This window comes from Triticum urartu, chromosome 2A (genome assembly GCF_056163025.1).
Source record: "Triticum urartu cultivar PI428250 chromosome 2A, HENAU_Tu73, whole genome shotgun sequence".
Lineage (NCBI taxonomy): Eukaryota > Viridiplantae > Streptophyta > Magnoliopsida > Poales > Poaceae > Triticum > Triticum urartu.
Window position 1 is genome coordinate 766,295,162 of NC_141874.1, and position 21,983 is coordinate 766,317,144.

Sequence of the window (21,983 nt, forward strand, 5' to 3'; positions counted from 1 at the left end):
GACTATGATTGGATCTCTTTTACCATGAATTACAATGTCTAGTCAGTCCTTGATCTTTAAAGGTGCTCTGCATTTATGTTTTGCGGTCTCAGAAAGGGCTAGCGAGATACCATCTTGTTATATTATATTATGATTGTTTTGAGAAAGTGTTGTCATCCGAGATTTATTATTATGGCTCGTTAGTTGATTATGCTGTTGATATGAGTAAACATGAGACCTAGGAGTTATTGCAAATATGGTTAGTTATGATCTTTGCTGAAAACTTGAATGCTGGCTTTACATATTTACAACAAGAAGAGCAAACAGAGTTTGTAAAAGTTTTTCTTTATCACTTTCAGTTTATCAACTGAATTGCTTGAGGACAAGCAAAGGTTTAAGCTTGGGGGAGTTGATACGTCTCCGTCGTATCTACTTTTCCAAACACTTTTGCCCTTGTTTTGGACTCTAATTTGCATGATTTGAATGGAACTAACCCGGACTGACGCTGTTTTCATCGAGTTAGTTTTGTTAGGGTTTGATACCTAGTATCCACTATGTTCTGAGATTGATGTTGCTATGACTTTGCTATGCTTAATGCTTGTCACTAGGGCCCAAGTGCCATGATTTCAGATCTGAACCTATTATGTTTTGATGAATATATGTGAGTTCTTGATCCTATCTTGCAAGTCTATAGTCACCTACTATGTGTTATGATTCGGCAACCCCGAAGTGACAATAATCGGGACCACTCCCGGTGATGACCATAGTTTGAGGAATTCATGTATTCACTATGTGCTAATGCTTTGTTCCGGTACTCTATTAAAAGGAGGCCTTAATATCCCTTAGTTTCAATTAGGACCCCGCTGCCACGGGAGGGTAGGACAAAAGATGCCATGCAAGTTCTTTTCCATAAGCACGTATGACTATATTCGGAATACATGCCTACATTATATTGATGAACTGGAGCTAGTTGTGTGTCACCCTATGTTATGACTATTGTATGATGAACCGCATCCGGCATAATTATCCATCACCGATCCAATGCCTACGAGATTTTTCTATATGGTTCTCGCTTATTTACTTTCCCGTTGCTATTGTTACAATCACTACAAAATACCAAAAATATTACTTTTGCTACCGTTACCTTTTATTACCGTTACCACTACTCTCATACTACTTTGCTACTAAATACTTTGCTGCAGATACTAAATTATCCAGGTGTGGCTGAATTGACAACTCAGTTGCTAATACTTGAGAATATTCTTTGGCTCCCCTTGTGTCGAATCAATAAATTTGGGTTGAATACTCTACCCTCGAAAACTGCTGCGATCCCCTATACTTGTGGGTTATCAGTAACATGGCACAACATAACGGTTCGCAAATAGACAGAATAACATGGACTGATTTGAAAAAGAGCCTGAGAGGATAAGGTCATCTCCTCAGCCGTGCGCACGAGCTCCCGGTCGGCGAGCTCGGCATGGACGACGGCTCCGCGACGCCCCGCCTCCTTCTCCTTCTCCTCCTCTATTCCCCCGCCCCCACCTTCCTCCCACTCGGCCACTCCCCGGCCTCGGCCTCCCCTTGTTGCTCACCTGCATCGGCTCCGGTGAGGAGAAGAGGATGCGCGACGGTGGCCCGCGTAGGCCTGAAGAGGAGGCGCGACAACGGCGGCCACGGATGAGCTCCGGCCGGAGCTGCGCATCAACGAGGCAAATCCACTGACGGTGAGCATGGACGTGAGGTCCATGTCCCTCGACCGTGAGCTCCGCTGCCGGCAGTGCCCTCCCCTATCTCTCCATCTCTCTCTGAGGTCGGTGCCTTCCCCAATATCTCCCATCTCTCTCTGATGCGTGCCTGATGCTCAAGCCGACGACGCCGGAGCTCAATCATGGCTGCTCGATGCCCAAACTGGATCAGTCGGAGCTCATCCATGGCCGCTGATGCTCAAGCCGCCGCTGGAGCTCCATTGCCTCGCCGTCCTAACCGACACCGCCGCTGGATCCACGCCCTCTTGCCCGTCCCAGACCACGCAGGACCCGCCGCCGGTGTCCACCACTGGGGCGGTGGGATGTAATTGGGATTGGCCGCGGGCGTCCACCACCGGACTGGAGGACCCGATTGCTTTTTTTAGGGGTCCTTTTGCAAAATAAAACTGTAGCGGGATGTAATTGACAATTTTTTTGCCACGTCACCTCTTTTGGCGAGACCCACCTGTCATAATCGTGCTCAAAACAGCCTAAGCCGGTGACTAGTGTTTTTTGAAAAAAATTATTGCTTCATGGCGGACCCCGGATGAACGCGCCTAGGCCGAGCCACGCGGTCACACCCTTGGCGAAGCCCCTTGAACCTGGCGCAGCCCCTCCCCTCCAATACCTCTCCTCCTCCGCGTGAGCTTGGCGAAGCCCTGCCGGAGAACTGCCACTCCATCACCACCACGCCGTCGTGCTGCTGTTGGACTCTCTTCCTCAACCTCTCCCTCCTCCTTGCTGGATCAAGGCGTGGGAGACGTCTCCGTTCCGTACGTGTGTTGAACGCGGAGGTGCCATCCGTTCGGCGCTAGGATCATCGGTGATTTGGATCACGACGAGTACGACTCCATCAACCCCGTTCACTTGAACGCTTCCGCTTAGTGATCTACAAGGGTATGTAGATGCACTCTCCTTCCCCTTGTTGCTAGATTACTCCATAGATTGATCTTGGTGATGCGTAGAAAATTTTAAATTTCTGCTACGATCCCCAACAGGATGGTGTAGTGGAAGACCAAGCAAGTCGACGAAGAAGACACGAAGGAGAACTAGACAAGCAAGGATGGTGTAGTGGAAGACCAAGCAAGTCGACGAAGAAGACATGAAGGAGAACCAGGCAAGCTAGGATGGTGTAGTGGAAGACCAAGCAAGTCGACGAAGAAGACACGAAGGAGAACCAGGCAAGCTAGGATGGTGTAGTGGAAGACCAAGCAAGTCGACGAAGAAGACACGAAGGAGAACCAGACAAGCTAGGATGGTGTAGTGGAAGACCAAGCAAGTCGACGAAGAAGACATGAAGGAGAACCATCCTAGCTTGTCTGGTGTAGTGGAAGACGCTAGCTAGGATGGTGTAGTGGAAGACCAAGCAAGTCGACGAAGAAGACACGAAGGAGAACCAGTCAAGCTAGGATGGTGTAGTGGAAGACCAAGCAAGTCGACGAAGAAGACACGAAGGAGAACCAGACAAGCTAGGATGGTGTAGTAGAAGACCAAGCAAGTCGACGAACAAGACACGAAGGAGAACCAGGCAAGCTAGGATGGTGTAGTGGAAGACCAAGCAAGTCGACGAAGAAGACACGAAGGAGAACCAGGCAAGCTAGGATGGTGTAGTGGAAGACCAAGCAAGTCGACGAAGAAGACATGGAGGAGAACCATACAAGCTAGGATGGTGTAGTGGAATACCAAGCAAGTCGACGAAGAAGACATGGAGGAGAATCAGACAAGCTAGGATGGTGTAGTGGAAGACCAAGCAAGTCGACAAAGAAGACACGAAGGAGAACCAGGCAAGCTAGGATGGTGTAGTGGAAGACCAAGCAAGTTGACGAAGAAGACACGAAGGAGATCCAGAGAAGCTAGGATGGTGTAGTGGAAGACCAAGCAAGTCGACGAAGAAGACACGAAGGAGAACCAGACAAGCTAGGATGATGTAGTGGAAGACCAAGCAAGTCGACGAAGAAGACACGAAGGAGAACCAGACAAGCTAGGATGGTGTAGTGGAAGACCAAGCAAGTCGACGAAGAAGACACGAAGGAGAACCAGACAAGCTAGGATGGTGTAGTGGAAGACCAAGCAAGTCGACAAAGAAGACACGAAGGAGAACCAGACGAGCTAGGATGGTGTGGTAGAAGACCAAGCAAGTGACGAAGAAGACACGAAGGAGAACCAGACGAGCTAGGATGGTGTAGTCGAAGACCAAGCAAGTTGACGAAGAAGACACGAAGGAGAACCAGACAAGCTAGGATGGTGTAGTGGAAGACCAAGCAAGTCGACGAAGAAGACACGAAGGAGAACCAGACAAGCTAAGATGGTGTGGTAGAAGACCAAGCAAGTCGACGAAGAAGACACGAAGGAGAACCAGACGAGCTAGGATGGTGTCGTGGAAGACCAAGCAAGTCGACGAAGAAGACACGAAGGAGAACCAGACAAGCTAGGATGGTGTAGTGGAAGACCAAGCAAGTCGACGAAGAAGACACGAAGGAGATCCAGACAAGCTAGGATGGTGTAGTGGAAGATCAAGCAAGTCGACGAAGAAGACACGAAGGAGAACCAGACAAGTTAGGATGGTGTAGTGGAAGACCAAGCAAGTCGATGAAGAAGACGGAGGGGGCAAACTGAAAAGTGCGAGACAAAGTTTTAGTTGTGAAGGGGGGCAAACTGAAAAGTGCGAGACAAAATTTCAGTTGTGGAGGGGGCAAACTGAAAAGTGCGAGACAAAATTTCAGTTGTGGAGGGGGCAAACTGAAAAGTGCCAGACAAAATTTCAGTTGTGGAGGGGGCAAACTGAAAAGTGGCAGATAAAATTTCAGTTGTGGAGGGGGCAAACTGAAAAGTGCTAGAGAAAATCCCCTCTTGCTTGCTCCATTTTTTAGCGACTGAATTACTATGCATTAGTAGCACCTGTTGCTTGCAGACTAGTTTTACTCTTCGGGGGAGGCCTACTCTACTTGAGCTAGTTTCAGTTTGACAGAGAAATCAGAGGAAAAGTATGAGGCTTCAGTTTTAAAGTGGCCTCTGCTTACTTCAGGTAGCTCACTGGTAGTTAATGCATGACAGCAAGCCTGGCCATTGAACAACATGCAGATAATATATACATACATACGTAGGGCTATGTTTGAATAACATCCGGAGTTCAAGAGTATAAAGCAACAGCACCGACAACACAACAGCATCGAAAGTTCAAGATCCAAAGTGCACCGACAAGGCGACAACACAACAGCATCCAAAGTTTAGGATCCAAAGTTCAAGAGGCAAGTGCGACAAGGAAACATAAATAAGTCTTGCTGGGGGCACAGCACAACAAACCCCTACATAAAACAATAGCGCTAGTCAGGCTCCAGACGGGGCGGTAGGCTCCAGACGGGGCGGTGGAGTCCGGTGCTCGGCGATGATCCTGCTGATGCTGCCTCCAATGCTGTAAGAAGCCACAAATTTTGTATGTCGCGTCAGCAGTCGCTGGAAGGTATCATACAAGGTAAACATGCTTGGAAATGCGCAAGAGTTTGATTGTGAATGTGGTCAATTTCACACAAGGGCTTGCTTTGCAGCCATGTGCTTAAGGCACCAGTGGCATTTATAAGTTTGATGTACCAAAAACTGCCAACCTGCACTTCATTCTTCATTACAGGTGCTTGACTTCATCCGTGTGAAGGAAATTCCAGCTAAGCATATACCGTATAGTAAAACGGTGGACCAAAGATGTTCGCCACATTCTCTTGGCACACCTTTCCGTGCTGATCTAGCCTTTCGACCTGTCATTCCGGGCATCTGCTTTTGATGTGCTATTTGCTCTCTTTTCATAAGTATAGCTTACATGATCAGTTTTGTACGTGCACTATACTTCTGTGTTGTATCTTTGTTTTTCAAGAAGCGGCAGCATGCTCCTGTCAGTGTTATTTTATTGCTATCCATTGGCATGTGCTAAGAGAAGTGAAAAGGGTGTATATGCATGTACCAATGCTAAGTAATTTAGCTGCTTTCATCAATTCAGCAACATTTGTGAGTGCATGTGTTGCCCAGACCACAGAAAGCAAGTGAAAGATGCCGCCACCTACCAGGCACCACCGAACTTTCTCTCAGGAGGCGCCACGAGGTGGCGCCCCAACCCCTAGTGTGGATCAATCATGTTCTAAGCAAATCTTCACAAAAATGCCCACATGTCATGTAAGATAGAACATTTATATGATTATTAATATTAATCGGGTAGCTCATTGGGTGACCCATGGGTAGGTCCTTGTGCCCATACCCTACCCACGACTAAACGGGTTACCCATCGGATTTTACCCATGGGTCAAGTTGCAACCCATACCCTACCCATTAGGGTCGGGTGCCCATGGGCAACGCTGCCCATGGGTCAGATTGCCGGGTCCCCATACGAAATGCTTAGAATGAGGACAAGGTTCTGCACAATATACCGACGAGACAATGACAAAGAAACAAGTGAACTACCTGCCTGGGGAGATATGAAGCAACCACGCAAACCTACTCGCTGCAAGTGTAGAGGATCACTGGAGAAACAAAAGCCGGCTGAATTGAGACTGGGTGCAGGGGCTTGAGTTTTACAAAAATTAGTCGGCACTGATGCCAAATAGTTAGACAGTAGGAACCGAATTCCCTCCAGTTGTGCATTGCAAAGGGTTCTTTGTTATCTTGTATGCTGAGTTGTTGGGCATAAGTTCAACCTGGGCAACTGAGTTGTTTGTTAAAATTTGCCAGCAATGGCATCCTGAAACAACATTTTAGAGTAAAAATTACTTGCATGTCAACGTGCGTGTGTTACTTGTGCTGTAATGATCCCCTAATTCCTGTATGGCTTACCGGACTGATTTGGTACGTGTATTTTAGACTGAATGAGGGTTGATGTGCATCTAAAACTTCATGTCCTATTTATACGTGGCAGTGACAGTCATGTGTGTTGTAGACAGAAATTGCTTAGGATCAAATCCGTGCCCTGTTCCGAATTAACGGACTTTTTTTAGGGCTAGACAACAAACAGAAGGGTAAGAATTGGAAGAAAATGGACCAGATTGTTAGTTTTCCATCTGTCTGAGTCTCTGATGGCAACAGGCTTAATAAATGCTGGGCCATAGTGGGCCACGCATCAGATTAATTGGACAAATACAACTCAGATACGACCGCTTATAAAACAGAGAGCAACACAGGTTAAAACTGAGACCACGAGTAATCCTACTGAGCATGCTACTGTTTCACACTAGCTACTGGTTCAAACTTATCTTGCTTGTAAAATCAGAGATCACGAGTTTAACAAATTAGCTATTGGTTCAGACTTACCAAATTAATAACATGAGCTCGTAAACTTTTTCTCCATTAAATCACCCCGCTTGGACCTGCACATTAAAAATGTTTAGTAATAAGTTTTCAGATGAAAGTGGGAAACTAATATCATATCTGGAAAAAAATACTAAGCCTAAGTTAAGCTCACAAATCAAGATAAAAGCCTAACCACTATCACTCCACACACCTTCAGTAACCGTCGAGTACATGATCATGCTTGTCCATGACAAGGCGAGACCAAGCAACAACTATTTCCAATGTGGAGCCGTCAACTGAGCATCTGCAACTATCTGTCTGAGACTGCTGAATAGGAAATTCGATGTGATATTTTCGAACAATACTGAGTCCAGACTTTGAATATGCTCCTGTGATAACTCTAAGTGTGCCCTGCAACGCCACTGAAACAACATTTCTTGACAAAGAAAGATAACCATCTGATCCTGCACGCATCCTTTTAGCATGGCAGTCAAGCAAGACGACTTCCTCCGCGCATCCCTCCGTTGCAACAGCAGGAGAAAACAAGCAAGAAACGTTACATCCATATTTAAAAGGCCACTCCCCTTCAACCACACGAACACCAACTATTGTGGCCTGGATTGCTGCAGCAACTCGCCCAATTCTTATCTTTGCTGTACAACAGCAGTTGCTGATCTGCATGGTGTCACACCGCATGATGGAGCAGTAACTTTGGTTGGCAATGAACGATGTTGTATGTTCAAACTGTGCTCCATGCTTCAATTTCAGGTCAATTTGAAACAAAACAGGTTCACCAGCCACAATTGCACGAGACGGGCCAATCAAGTGCAAGAAAGGGTCCTGCAAGCATCAAGTTCATCAACGTCAGTCACACACATCAAGAAAAACAAGAGTTCTTTAACTAGACATAGTCTAACAGAGATTACATGGCCATAATTTGGCCAAAAACTGAAAGAAATAGTTCTCAAACAGATCCTACTAATCTCTCCCACTATAATACACCGGTTATGAATTTGGATTTACAACCGGCACCTACTGCTTCCAGACCCAAAGAAACAGCAGGTCAATATCCAGATTTTACAACCTTTGCATATCTCTAACCTCCGTCAATCACACAGCCACCCAATCAGCCAGCCAATGTCAGCCAGATTTGCTCAGCCTTTGCCCATGTGCATGCCACATTGCTTGTGCGATAAACAGAAATAAACATAGCATGACCGGGAAGAAACATATATTCAAGCATGATCTGGCCGTTTCACAAGGCAAGTAGTTCTTCTACCTAGCAGACTAACATCTAGCCAGTCAACTAGCAGTTCAGAAATCCAAAACCACAGAACCAGTCTAAAACTGAACATAATCTAATTTTGCAAAGTCAAATATGCTGATGCCAAATAAGGGTCGAGTGTTCCAGATCCAGCCGACCATGCAGTACCATGACCTACATGCAAATTCAGAGTCTGCAATTCAAGAAACATGTTCCAGAAAAACATATTCCCAAGACTAAAACTGAAAATAGACCCAAGGCTATACATACAAATTGTGATGAAACAACTGGCTTCAGATCACACACTGCCTCGAGATAGCAACATCAAACCAAAGCATCCATCCATCCACCAGAACTCAGTTACAATACGAGTAAAAAAGAAGGTTACGCTTTACATTATCACCAACATCCGCGCAAGCCAGAAATCAAAACTAGTAAACTAGTCCAATACCCCAAGTATCAAGAGTGGAATAACTTAACAGAAGTGACATGAAAAATACTAGTTGTATATGTGTAAAAAGAAACTAGTATAGCAACACAGCCAGGCTCCAAATGTAGTATAGAAACACGCACAACCAGGCTCTATGTGTAAGAAAATGAGAAATTCTAGTTGTACATAGACAAAAAGGCAGCATTCTAGATATCCACTCCATTTAAAGTAAAAGCAATTACGTGTTCTTTAAACTCAACCATCAGTGAGTTAATAGTAGAAGAAATCACCTCAAAATTAATCTTTGACAGCAAAGAGAGGACATTTAGTCATGTGTACACTTTTAGGGCAAATAGAAGGTACAGGATGAACTAAATAATGAATGCCTAGCTAATTCGAACCAGTGATCATACCATGCACAACAACACAACAAACGAAGGACAGTTCATCTTGCTTTGTAAAACATCTATCTTGTTGTCTGCCACAACAACACAGCTTAGTAGAAGTCAAGCTCTCTATCAAAGCTTACTTGCAGTGCAAGTGCCTGCCATCATACAGAAACAGCCTCAACACGTACTACTTTAATTGTTTGGCTATTTTCTTGCTGATTTGCTCTATGCTCGCTAAATATGGCAGAAAAATTTCAACATACATACTGCCTGGCCTGCATAACTTGCGTAAAGCTGATACCGACTAGTTTGAACCTTAAACGAATCTGGTTACACAAAACAATCACAAGGTATGTAGGTAACCAAAAACAACTCAGATTAAACTACAAACATTACGCAACAATTATAACTTAATCCTTTGCCACACAGCCAATGTTCTTCATATAATCCTTTATAACAATTAGACAAGAAGATAGACATTATACAAACCTCTTTCTTAATTCTTTGGCAGTTTGCACTTGACCGGCGGAAGAGAATGTTGAGGTTGTGGTCAAAATCATCCCGTGCAGCGACCACGCCATAGACATCAAGTGGCCAACTGAGATTACGGTTAAGATTAACGAGCTTGATTGAATAGATCTGCAAGGCAGGGCCTGCCACGGACGATAATGGGAAAATTCCAGGAGTGCAAGCCGTGAACTGCATAGGACTCAATGTCGCTGCAGCACAAAATAAAGAGATTGAGGACTGTTAGAAATTGAGCTACTGCTGAATTTAGAAGATTGGAATCTACGCATATATAAGAAGAGTTGTATTTTGCGGTGATATAGAAGAAGGGCATCACATTTCATTGACGGATCGAGGTACAATTAATTAGAGAGAGGAAAACTAAAATAGCTATATGGCAGTATTTTTGGCTTACTTATGTCGTCAAAGGCACCATGTGTTCTCATCGAGCATCCCCACGTAGCATCCCAGCCGGCATGGTCCAAACAATCTCCATGACCCTTGGCAGCAGCAGATTTGTGCCTTTTGATAAGCTCCGAGATGCCCACAAGCGCATTGAATATGAGACGCAGCTTCTCAATCTTGTCCGAAGATATGGGGATTCTGAATTTTTGTAGAATGGGTACGAAAGAGTTGAAGCGGTAGAGCAACTGCTGCGTCTCGATGAGCAGGAAATCCATTACATCCTCAGCCTCACAACCTAGGTATGGCAGATTCACCTTCCTCTTGAGTAGATTGTCATCGAGGGACAGATTAGACCTGATGATGTGCTCTTGACCAGAGCCATTGCCCCGGGAGGTGACCTCTGTCCTGAGGAACGAGATCTCCCTCCTAAGCACCTCAAGGTGGCTAGAAAGAGCAACAACCAAGTCATTGGCCATCTGACCCATCTCCTTGCCACTGGCGTCTTTCTCCGTCCCCTTGCTAAGTCCCGACTCCATGCTTATGTGGGGCGAATCTGTGCCCATCTCATTGCAGGAATCGGAATCGGGATCCCTCTCAATCTCCATCCCCGACTGCCTCATGATGGTGAGGAGTGCTTGCTCCTTGGTCCAGAGTATCTCCTGCTGAGTCGAGAGTATCCTTTGCGTCGCCGGGCACCTCTTGTTGAGTTGGTACCGAACCTTCCTGAGTCTCTGGTGCTCCTTGCTGAGTTTGCCCACCATATCCTGCTCTTTGCCGGACTCGATCTCGGTCGTCCCCTTGCTGGAATCCCTCTCCATCATCTCCTTCCTGAGTCTCGACTCCATCCTTATGAGGGATGGGTGCACCCCCGAACTGCCCATGTCATCGCCAGAATCGGAATCGGAATCGGTATCGGAACCGGAAGCCCTCTGAATCTCAATCCCGGACTTGCTCATGTTGGTGCGGAGTGCGTACTCCTCCATCCAGAGTTCATCCAGCTGATCCAAGAATATCCTCTGCGTCGCCGGGTCCGTGGAGGATTCACAACTCTTGATGAGTTGGCCCCGAAGCTTGCTGATCCTCTCCTGCTCTTTCATGAGCTTTGCTTCCATCTTGCTGATTCGGGACCCTGAAGCTCTGCCCATCTCATCACCAGAATCGGAAAGGGTATACTTAATAATCTCCTCACGGGACTTGCCCATCAGCTTGAGGATATGTTGCTCGTCCGACAAGTATTGCTTCTGGGTAGCCAAGAGTTATTTCGGATGTTTTAATTTCGTACCCATTCCGTCTCCGTCCCCTTGCTGGACTCGATCTCCGTCTCCTTCCCGACTCCACCCTCCATCTCCGCCCCCTTGCTGGACTCCATCTCCGTCTCCTTCCCGAGTTCCCCCTCCATCTCTCTCCGCCTCCGGCCGTGGATTCTGCTTCTCTTGATGGTTTGGATTCTGGTTGGGGTGGGGTGGGGTGTTGAGAAGACAAGACAAGAGATGGCTTCGCCGCCGCCGCCGCTCGCCTCGTCTCACGCTCACTAGTGCTGTAGTGTCCTAGGGTTTCAACTTTCGAGCACCCCCGGGACCCGGCGGGCCGGGCCGTCTCACGCTCAGCCAGGCACCGGCCCACTGGATTTTGCCCAACATAATCAAGCGTAAGGATTCCACAAACACACGGTCATCATTTTTCACATTTAACCCCAAGAATTTCTCAGCATACCAATCAATCACAAGTATCAATACATGGTTCTTTTTTTTTTACTTTTTTCTTTGGGTTTTTATCAGTTATGCCACCAGTTGTGTCTCACTACTCAGTTTTGCCACTAGAAATTTCAACTGCTCAAAAATGACATCGCTTCATTGGACACATGCTCAAACATGCCACTAAACACCATTATTGTGATCTCAAATCTCTTTTGCCATGTCATAATGACATAAATACCTATAAACCAACATGCCATCTCTCCCTCTATCTCACTACAATAAAGTATGGGGCCCACTTGATCCCAACAACGTTCTTATTTTCTTATAAAATTATTCGCTTGGTTACTCCTGACAAGTGGGGCCACACATATCATTGTGAGATAGAGAGAACTGACATGTGGGTCTAGGCTTATTTTTGTCATAGAACATGGTCAACGGGTTTGACGTAAAAATAACAATGTCTAATGGCATTTTTGAGCAAACATCTAACAGAACGATGACATTTTTGAGATATCTAATGGCATTTTTGAGCAACCATCTCACGGATTGATGGCATTTTTGAGCAGTTGTAACTTCTAATGGCAAAACTGAGTAGTGGGACACAACTAGTGGCATAAATAATAAAAACCCTTTTTCTTTTTTTTCAACAAGTGCAAAGTGTTGCTGATAATGAACTTCAAAATTTACATTAGCCTGATATATGAAACACGACTGCAACAATCATATCTTTCCTCAATTCCGAAATGCACCTCTCCTATATACACTACTACTACTCAAAGAAGCAGGACCTTGCCGCCTGGCAGCACCTGTGTGGACACAAAACAAGGAAAACCTAGGACGAGTAGCACTCTCCACAACAACATCACATTAATTCTACTGCAACCCAAACCAACATCACATTAATTCTACTGCAAATAATAAAAGACACCCTTCAGTATTCTCTCCACAAGATCAAATACAGCTTCCCCTAGCGGCTGCAAGTCCCTCCATCTCCAGCGCATACGATATTTCGTTGCCGTCCTAACCATCATCAAATCAGCCCCCTCCCTGTCCCTGGGCACAGACAAGATTAATCAATGAACAAAGCAACATTTAATCAACTCTGCATTGCACTGCATTCTACCCACCACTCCTCAATCTCTAAAAAAATAATGATAGGAAATGACCTGCATAAGTGCACTGCATTTTTTTATAGCAAAATCACTGACAGCTCCATGCCGCTCAACCTCGAGAAACCTAAACAATTCTGTCTCAGTACACAGGCAAATCAACAAACTAGCCGCTGCTACAGATTTTCACTTAGCAAACCACATTTCTTTCCTTTGGGTCAATCATGCAACACTTTACATCAATTCAGAACAAACTAGTTCACTTCTACATACTCCCTCCGTCCAGAAATACTTGTCATCAAAATGATTAAAAGGAGATGTATCTAGATGTATTTTAGTTGTAGATATATCCCTTTTTGTCCATTTTGATAACAAGTATTTTCGGACAGAGCGATACTTTGCAGCACAAACCAATAGACAGACGAGTCAAAGTGAGTGAATTGCTTGCACACATACCTGCAGCATCAATTTGTAACGCTCCCTTTCGATAGCTTCATTCTCAGCAATGGTAACATATGCCAGTAAGTGTCCAAGATGCTTCGATACTTGTCTCTTCGGATATTTACATCCCCATTCACTGCATTACAAGGAAATGCTAATGGTTAATGTCTTACCAGCCAAAGCCAACCAAGAATAAGTGTTACCCCACTGAGCAGCTTGTCGTAGGTGGCCTGGTCGAACATCATCACGTTGTTCACATTCTCCTTTTGCTTCCCCTTGCTGCAACCAACAGGGGCGTTAAAAATCCATCACGTTCTAGTATCTTTCTACCCCGGTAACAAAACTCATGACACGCAAGAACATGGCTCCCAAGTCCAAGGGACATACATGAATAAAAGAAACAAAAACCATGCTTCTAAACAGGAGCAACCCCACCTTATTTGGATTACTCTTACAAATACATTATCCACAATCATGCTTGGTTCCAAGTACTTATTCATCTCGAGGTCAGCAGCAACAGAGTCATATATATACTCGATGCATCATCACCACAAACCAAGCAAGCTACCTTTACTAAAGTGTGTTGCAACTATGCTGCTCCTGCTGCTATAAGCCGACCCCAATAAGACACAAAACTAAAAATATCAGAGGACAAATTTCTACAGCATCAAGAACCACCAACTAGCATGCCACCAAACAGCCAGCACGACACATCTCCTTCCTGGAGCTAAGCTGGAGCAATGCAACCGACGAAAAATCTAATCGCCAGCAAGGACCTCGCCACAAGCACAAACATGGAGCAGGGGAGGTGGGGAAGGAGGTATACCTTGGTGTAGACGTTCTGGGCGGCCTTCTCACGCGGATCCGGAGCAGATCCGGCATGCCGCCAAACGTGCTCCGCTGCTCCTGTCCAGCACCTGCGGCTGCACAAAACTGTTGGATAGTTCCTTCATCACATCACCATGCAAAGCTACTTCTGAATGAACAACACATGATACACAGATTGTATACTAAGGCCGAAAAGTGGCTGCATCGTAATACCAAAGCTACCAAGAGACCCGGGGAAATGCTGGCCTAAGATGATCTAGACAGAAGTGGTTAACTAAAAACAACATGCAAAACACAATGGTGCATAAACTTGGTTATGAACCGCCATAACTGGGAAAGATATTCATCACATTAGCATCAATAATGATAGCAACATGCAGGATTTTAAACAATTTCAAGCTGAAAGTGAAGCCATATTGGTAATGGTAATACAAAATCTATGAATGTTTGAGTCACCTCCAAAATGTACCAACTTTTGTTGGTTCCGAATAAGAAAAATGATAGGCTGGCTGGTTGATAAAATTTCCAATACATTAACTAAGTCTCGCGTTGTTTGCTTGAGGAAGGGACGGCCGTAGCTAAATTTCCATTCAGATCTTGAAACAACATCAACCTGAACCATATCAGAACAAACAGCTAATAGCATGCATTATTGTACAAATAAAATGGCAGTTGACATTGCATTGTTCCATCATAGATGCTTGAATATAACAAATATTTTGTACTCAAGTAGCATGAGAAGCTAGACTAATCAAGGCTATGTATGTATGTATGTATGTATGTATGTATGTATGTATGTGTGTGTGTGTATGTGTGTATGTGTGTCTGTGTGTGTGTGTCTGTGTGTGTGTGTGTGTCTGTATGTGTATGTATGTATGTATGTATTCCGGATGTTTTAATTTCCAGTGAAGTCTGCATCTTTTTGCTGAGGTGCCTTGATACTTTACTTGAAAAAAAATCTTAGCCAGTTCATATTGGCTCTCCATTGCTAGCCAATTCCACCAAAACAACAAAGTGGAAGCATCCCAAACTGCAACGAACAGCAGGAGAAAGGGAGAGAGGTCGTCACCTTGCCAACAGGGGGGCTGACTTGATGGTGGTAATGTTGAACCGGCAGCAGCTTCTCTCTCCATGGCCCCCAAACTGCACACAACCAGATGGGATGGGAGCACGCATCAGATGAGGACTTGATGAAGATGAGAAAAGAAGAGAAGGGGGGGGGGGGGGGGGGGGGGGGGAGGGATTCATATTAATGATCTCAAGTATCGAGCTAGTTAGCAACCATAGTCAGATTATGCCAACAAATAGCAGTCAGATTTACTTGTACTAGCACAAGCAACCATACCAAGAGTGTAATACATAAACATGAGTCTTAAATACAAGAACCTCATCAGGAAACAGAGATATCACCTAGCCTATGAATGAGTAGTGCAGTATTTCTGAAGTAGTGATGCCCACCCTATGATTCAGTACTCATTCAAGCAAGAAATGTTAACCCTGACATCACAACACTCGTTTACATGCTCATTTGAATCACAAAAAAATGTTTACTCGGTTCAGTCTCTCCCTCCTAGAAGTTGGATACCAGTGATACTTAGCATCATGCCAGGCACGAAATTAACTTTGATCAAACTATTAATTTTGTTTGTTATTAGCATGCTCATTTGATTCATAGCCGACTTATATGGCTATACAAAGAAGTTGTCTCTGAACCAATGGGCGGGGCAGTGGCAACAGAGAAAGAAGGGAGAAGAAAGGAGCTACCTCGCGCAGGCCATCATCGAGGTCAAGGTGGATCTTGGGCTTGGGGTCGTCGTCCTCTCCTAGAAGACACCTGCTGCTCCAAATCGCCAGGGGGTGTAGGAAGGAGATCCATGGTCCTGGTCATTGGGGGCGAGCAGCAGAGGGAATGCCCTGATGAAATGCAAAAAGAATTAGCTATAATATCCAGTAGGATATCTGGTAAGCATTGACAGGAAACTTATTTAGTTAAAAATGACAAGAATCATTACAATTTTTCTGAAGTAGTGTGTTTGTTCATTATGCTACAAATCTGTCCTAAACAAAGCCCCTTGAAAACCTGAAAATATAATAGTATTGTGTGATTCAAAGAAAGGGAAGTATAAACCTTGAAGCTAGAGGTTTCGTATGAATAGTACTGGAGTAAAAGATTCTAGATGGTGCAAGATATCATCAATGGGTATATAATCAGTCAATCACATATTATCATAGCCACTCAACATCCGATCCTACTAGTAGCCACTAGCAATCAAGTTGCGCTATCTACTTAGTACACATAATTAATTGATTTCCTACGCAGGCATGAACCCGGATGGGAGTGGGATAATATTTTCATAGAGCTGGTCGACAGAGAATGGGCCTAAGAAGACATGGATTACGACATATATAGGGTAAGTTTTGAAATGCAAAATAAACCAGAGTTATTTGTCAGCATGTGGCTATGTGCATGTACATATCTCTGGCTAATTTATTTAGTGCTTTTGCTGCCATCAATGGTAATTGGTAGAGCAAATTATTAACCACAGTAATCATTTCTCTTTTAGAGTATATACTATGTTGGTACTGGCAACATAGATATATCATGCATTCAATCATCCTTCCCTTGTTCAGATTTAGTTAGGGGCCAAGTAATTAACCCACTCTAGCATTTCTAGCTAGCTAGATAAGCAATCTGGCTGTGCATGTGTTTTTTACTCATACAAAGATCCAATCAAATTTCAAACAAAAAGATATATACAAGTGCAACTTAATTAGCAAGAATCATACAGTCCAATACGCAATACTCGTCAAGAACATAAGAGGTTTGACTTAACAGCAACATGTAAAGAAATTAGAGAAAACTGACTAACCAACTGACCGGCTATTTCACTTGCATCATCAGAACCATATGGGGACAACTCTCTGAATACGATACCGTTGATCCAGAACCAGAGCGATTGCTTGTATCAGCTGCATCCCCCTTCTTCCAGAAGTTCTGATCAGAAAATGGTTCATCCTACACTATGCTGCGGGTTTGGCCTTCTCTTCGGTTGTTTCTGTCCCCTGAACTACAACACTGGTGGCTTCGAGGTTAAAGAGGCGGAGGTGAAGGAGGAAAGAAGATGGAAAGCGAGTCCGGTATGGAGACGGAGGGGGGATCCAGCAAGGAAGCCGAGTATCTGAGTGAGGAATTCAATACGCTGGAAATCGAGTTTGGGAAGTGCAGGGAGAGGGCTTCCGGCAAGGACGAGGAGATGGTGCCGGATCTGACGAGGAGGTATCAGACACTCATGGGCAGTAGGGAACTCTTGAATAATCCGAGGAGGTATTCCGGATGCTGTCGGAACTCGAGGAATTGAAGGATTCGGAGAAGCTAGTCAGGAAGAAGGAGAGGCAAAAATTGATGAAGAAGCAGATGCAAAAATTGATGAAGAAGCGGACGAAACTATTGCACAAGATGAGGATAGAGAGGGATTCCAGCGAGGAGGTGGCCAGAGATCCGGGGGAGCACCAATCCCTGATGGAGGAGATCATCTCAGCGGAGAGGGAGCGCAAAGGTTTGCTTGGCTCACTTACCCCCACCTTCTACTGCTACTGCTACTGCCAGCGATGAGAATCAGCTTGCGGAGTACTTCAGCTTAATGCTCCAGGATGTGGAAGATCTGGGTCATCGGATGCTTTCCATGCTGTATTTTCTCAACAAATCCAATGCCACCATCTGCTCATACAAGGCCACCGAACTGTGCAGCACCACAACCAGATTAAACATGGGAATATCCAAGGGATTCACCCTGAACCATGAGCCGGAGCAGGAGCAGGAGCACGGGCCGGAAACGGAGCCGGGGCAAATCAACTTGTCGGCTCTTTTCAGCAAATATTGTCGATTTCCCAATAATTACGACCACACCTTGGCCCAGTTAGACATGGAGGAGGAGAAGAAGATCAAATGTGAGGATATTAAGGTGAAGAAGACCAAGGAAGAGGAGGACAAGGAGAATGACCCATCCACAATCGAGTACTTCAAGAAAAGTCTGGAGCTTGATCAATACTTCTTTGCCGAGGATCGGAAATACTGGGAAAATGGTTGGGCCAGCAAGATTGGACGCTGCGGTGGATTCGCAAATACAAGTAATGTCCTTCTATGTTTTTCCCCCTAAGTAGTATTGCTTGGTGTCTGCTGCCCTGTCATGAATATTTCCCATTAAGAAAAGCCATGTTATGTTATATAAATATGACCTCCTGTTATTGTTTGCAAATAATATGATTATGTATTAGAAGCAGTTTGCTACCTCGGTGTTTGGATCCTCTGTAAGTTTAGGAGAATTATCTGTTGGGGAAGCCATAGCAATAAACTGCGATACCTTGGGGCTGGTCTATTAACAGGACAGCAAGGACACTACTTTTAAGTCTCTCCCTCTGCTTGAACCTTTTTTTTCCAGCAATCCTTGCAACTTCTGTACCCACCAGTCGTCCATGGAAATCACCTCAGTAATTCGAATCTTAAACTTGTAGCGCTCTCCCTTTATGGATAAAGCAGAATTTTATCATAGTGAAATGATTAGAAACACTGTATGCAGCATTGATAGATAGTAGTGACTTGTGAATCGATCGACAATCCACTAAATTAGAAAGTTCTTCTAATTGTATAAGATGAAACCATCTTTTCAAGCTCTGTGGCAATTTCTGGAGTAGGAACATTAATGTACCATTTGGTAGCTCACAATAATTTAAATGCAAGCAAGCATGTGGTGTAAGACAGATCGACACAGCGTGAGCTGACAATCAACAAAGAAGTAATAAATCCATCCTTAGTAGATAAAAAATGACCCACCTAAGAAATGACCTACAGTAACGCCAACAAAGAGTGCTACCTGTGGCTCTCTACAGAGGCACCCCGTAATCCAGTAGCTTGGACAGCAAGGGCATGTGCTCCCCAGAGCATGACCACAGCACACGACTGCACATAATTCCATCTAAAATGGGTGTCATAATTCCATCTAAAATGATTTCTTTTTTCAGTTTAAAGCTGACAGCCTATATTGCTTACCCGCTGTCTTACGTAGACATTGTGTGTCTAATTTTGACTGCCAGATGAAGTTGTTTACATGTCGGTAACTTCAACAGTAAATCCAATAAACATCTGTTGATATAAAAAAAATAGTAAGAACAAGTTAGACATAAATGTGATGAAAACTAATTTTGTTTATCGACCTGAAAGTATAGTGTTCTGCTCTGCTCAAGCCTCCAGCAAGGCGCATTGTGAGGAAACAGTGGAAAATTTTCTTGCTGGGGTACTATTTTGTTCACCCCTGGTCTGGTATGTAAAGCATAGCCTAAGAGGTGATCCAAACGCCTGAGCTTTGTCTAGCATCATATAAGCTGAAGTTCTCAACTGTGTGTTTATGCAACCCTTTGTTAGCTGATCCTTAAGTTGCATCAGTCTTCTTTCTGGTACCAGTTCTTCCATTGTCCCCCCCTAAATAAATGGATACATAGTAGATACAGATATTACATAATGTAAATGGTAGTGCCAGTTTAAAACAAACACAAAAAATGTGTTCTCTTCTCGTTATATGGAACATGACATATGTAGGGTAACAACTTGACGCTCCAACAACACGAAGTCAATTTTGTCACTTCCCATACTCTGACAAATCAAACTATGAACATCCCTGTGTATGACTGCTTAGTTACATCCTATAAAAGTGGCCCTTCCATAATTGGCAATCAACTTAAAAAGGTAGCAGAATTCGATGTATATTTTCATGATTAACCTGTACACCATCTGTATAGTTATCTTGTTTTGAATAAATCAAGCAATTAGTACACTACTAACAAAGTTTAGCATACATATTAATGTCTAACTATGAGACATACACGCATAACAGTAGAGGGGGGGGGGGGGTGTAACTGTACATATCCTGTACTTTTGTGTGTGTTACTTGTGTGGAGTAACTATGAGATGCAAGTTTTTGTAATAAGTGTCTCCCTATGCTTGAACCTTTTTTCAGCAATCCTTGCAACTTCTGTACCACCTCCATGCAAATCACCTCACTAATTTGAATCTTAAACTTATAGCGCTCTCTTTATGGATAAAGCAGAATTTTATCATAGCAACATGATTAGAAGCATTAATAGATAGTAGTAAACTTGTGAATCGGTCGACAATCCGCTAAACTAGAAAGTTCTTCTAATTGTAGAAGATGAAACTATTCTTTCAAGCACTGTGGCAATTTCTGGAGTAGGAACATTAATGTACCATTTGGTAGCTCATGATGATTTAAATGCAAACAAGCCTGTTTTAGAAAAATAATCACATTTTATGTACCTCTAGCTTCAGTGTGCTGTCAATGAAGTTCCGTTTTCTTCAAAATGAAATATTTCTGTTCCAAAGCTTATTCATATTAGAATTCTGATATTTGACACTTGTCTTTGGTGCTGCAGCCATATTGAGCCCTATGCAATTTACACGCTTGTTTTTGATGATATCTTTACATTGCTTATTCATATTAGAATTCTAACATTTGACACTTGTCTTTGTGCTGCAGCCATACTAAGCCCTATGCAGTTTACACACTAGACACCTGGCAGCATCCCATCCCCTGCTGCCGTCACTGGTACTACTTTGCAGATCTATTCAATTAAGATAACGAATCTGAAAGGCTTGAATTGGCCACTCAAAGTGTATGGCAAGGTTGCTGCTCGAGACACTGTGGACCGCAACCGCAACATTCTGTTCTCTCGGCCAAAGTTTGATTATCAAGAACTAAATGGAGAAGTATGTATTGTATTAAGTTCTCTTCTCATTTTATTCATGTTCCGTAGTATAATTGCGATTAGGTATTTATAATGATTATAATTCCTGCAGAATGATTCCTTATGCTTGATTGGTCCGTCTCGTGCGATTGTTAGTTTTGACCATGTCGACTTTGAAGTTGAACTCAAAGTAATCGATGAAGCTGAGTCGCAAAGATTGATTATTTGTACAGGCCGTTACGGCGGTACAGATGATTTTTACACTTCCTCAGCCAGTGTGACTTATGGTGGTGATGGACCTACCTTCTTGCTCTCCAACCATCGTTGTACAACTGAGTTAACACTTGAGCAGCTTCATAAATCACACCAAGCTACTATTGTGGGCATACGAGTAACCAAAGGGGATTGGCCTTTCAAACATGGATGTCGGGTCATTTGCTTTTGGGCTCCTTCTTCTGCTATAGATGTGATCGATACCACTTGCAGGTCAATTGTCTTGCTTGATGATGGTGACAAAGAAATACATTCAGGTTCAGGCAAGTATCTTCACTTGTCGAGACGAGTGGTTTCAGTGAAATCATATGGGATTCTGAGAGTGACCATAGAAGCATACGGAGGGCCCGGTCAGTGTATTGCACAAAAGGGGCATGTTGACTTTCCTGTTAAGCAGTGCCAAACAACCGCGTTTGATTGTGTACTTGGGGACACCACATTGGAGGTGGTTGTAGCTTGGTCGTTGCTTATCAAGGACAAAATGGATCTCCAGGTAGCTATGTAATATGTAAACCTTGTATGCTAACTTGTTTACTAAACTATGCAATTTTTTATGGTGCTTAACATCCATTTTTAATGTGCAGGTCCAAGCGGGGCAATTTAATGGAGAAAAGGTCTAAGAGCTTATGTTAATTTGGTAAGTCGATATACGGATAAAACAACATAAGTCTGAACCAATAACTAATTTTTTGAACTTGTGGCCTCTGATTTTGCAAGCAGCATAAATTTGAACCAGTAGCAACAGTAGCATGATTAGCTAGTGTGAAAGTAGCATGATTAGTAGGATTACTCGAGTCCCATGCTGCTGGTCTCAGTTTTAACCCGTGTTTCTCTTTGTTTCATCAATCTTCTACTAAGTGTACATTTCTGCAATATTAGAATTGAACAAGGC

The 21,983-nt window shown here is 43.9% G+C and overlaps 2 protein-coding genes and 1 pseudogene across 6 annotated transcripts; 1 reads left to right on the forward strand and 2 right to left on the reverse strand.

The window, feature by feature from the left end:
• Window positions 1–4,834: 4,834 nt before the first annotated feature.
• On the reverse strand, window positions 4,835–11,317 carry LOC125534639 (uncharacterized). Of its 2 annotated transcripts, XR_015617788.1 has the most exons (5): window positions 9,998–11,317; window positions 9,565–9,794; window positions 7,204–7,832; window positions 7,014–7,069; window positions 4,835–5,136 (listed from the first exon to the last, which is right to left on the reverse strand). XR_015617788.1 is itself a non-coding variant. In XM_048697808.2 (3 exons), exons 1-3 carry the CDS (start codon window positions 11,187–11,189, stop codon window positions 7,206–7,208), a joined length of 2,049 nt encoding a protein of 682 aa, XP_048553765.2. In that variant the 5' UTR covers window positions 11,190–11,317; the 3' UTR covers window positions 7,077–7,205. The 2 variants fall into 2 exon arrangements, 1 of the variants encoding a protein (XP_048553765.2); XM_048697808.2 differs by lacking the exons at window positions 4,835–5,136; window positions 7,014–7,069 and having other exon boundaries at window positions 7,077–7,832.
• Window positions 11,318–13,219: 1,902 nt separating this feature from the next.
• Window positions 13,220–17,144, reverse strand: LOC147988079 (uncharacterized). 4 transcript variants are annotated; one of them, XR_015615351.1, is made up of 5 exons: window positions 16,941–17,144; window positions 15,827–15,976; window positions 15,132–15,205; window positions 14,061–14,658; window positions 13,220–13,513 (listed from the first exon to the last, which is right to left on the reverse strand). XR_015615351.1 is itself a non-coding variant. In XM_087540515.1 (4 exons), the coding sequence occupies exons 1-4, from the start codon at window positions 14,706–14,708 to the stop codon at window positions 13,368–13,370; spliced, it is 366 nt and encodes a 121-aa protein (XP_087396641.1). In that variant the 5' UTR covers window positions 14,709–14,846; the 3' UTR covers window positions 13,220–13,367. The 4 variants fall into 4 exon arrangements, 1 of the variants encoding a protein (XP_087396641.1); XR_015615350.1 differs by having other exon boundaries at window positions 14,061–14,675; XR_015615352.1 differs by lacking the exon at window positions 16,941–17,144 and adding an exon at window positions 16,075–16,133 and having other exon boundaries at window positions 14,061–14,675.
• Window positions 17,145–17,184: 40 nt separating this feature from the next.
• Window positions 17,185–21,711, forward strand: LOC147988080 (uncharacterized; annotated as a pseudogene).
• Window positions 21,712–21,983: the final 272 nt, after the last annotated feature.

What these genes read in the sequence shown, in the direction of transcription:
- LOC125534639 (XM_048697808.2), bottom strand. Translation starts at nt 11,189, where the DNA reads ATGGGCAAGTCCCGTGAGGAGATTATTAAGTATACCCTTTCCGATTCT. An exon ending in TGGTGCCTTTGACGACATAA is followed by an intron (nt 9,795 to 9,997) that starts GTAAGCCAAAAA and finishes TTTGTGCTGCAG; the next exon opens with CGACATTGAGTCCTATGCAG. An exon ending in GCCAAAGAATTAAGAAAGAG is followed by an intron (nt 7,833 to 9,564) that starts GTTTGTATAATG and finishes TGATGCTTGCAG; the next exon opens with GACCCTTTCTTGCACTTGAT.
- LOC147988079 (XM_087540515.1), bottom strand. Translation starts at nt 14,708, where the DNA reads ATGCTATTAGCTGTTTGTTCTGATATGGTTCAGGTTGATGTTGTTTCA. An exon ending in AAAGTTGGTACATTTTGGAG is followed by an intron (nt 14,158 to 14,518) that starts GTGACTCAAACA and finishes AGTTTTGTGCAG; the next exon opens with CCGCAGGTGCTGGACAGGAG. An exon ending in CCCAGAACGTCTACACCAAG is followed by an intron (nt 13,514 to 14,060) that starts GTATACCTCCTT and finishes TGTTGGTTGCAG; the next exon opens with CAAGGGGAAGCAAAAGGAGA.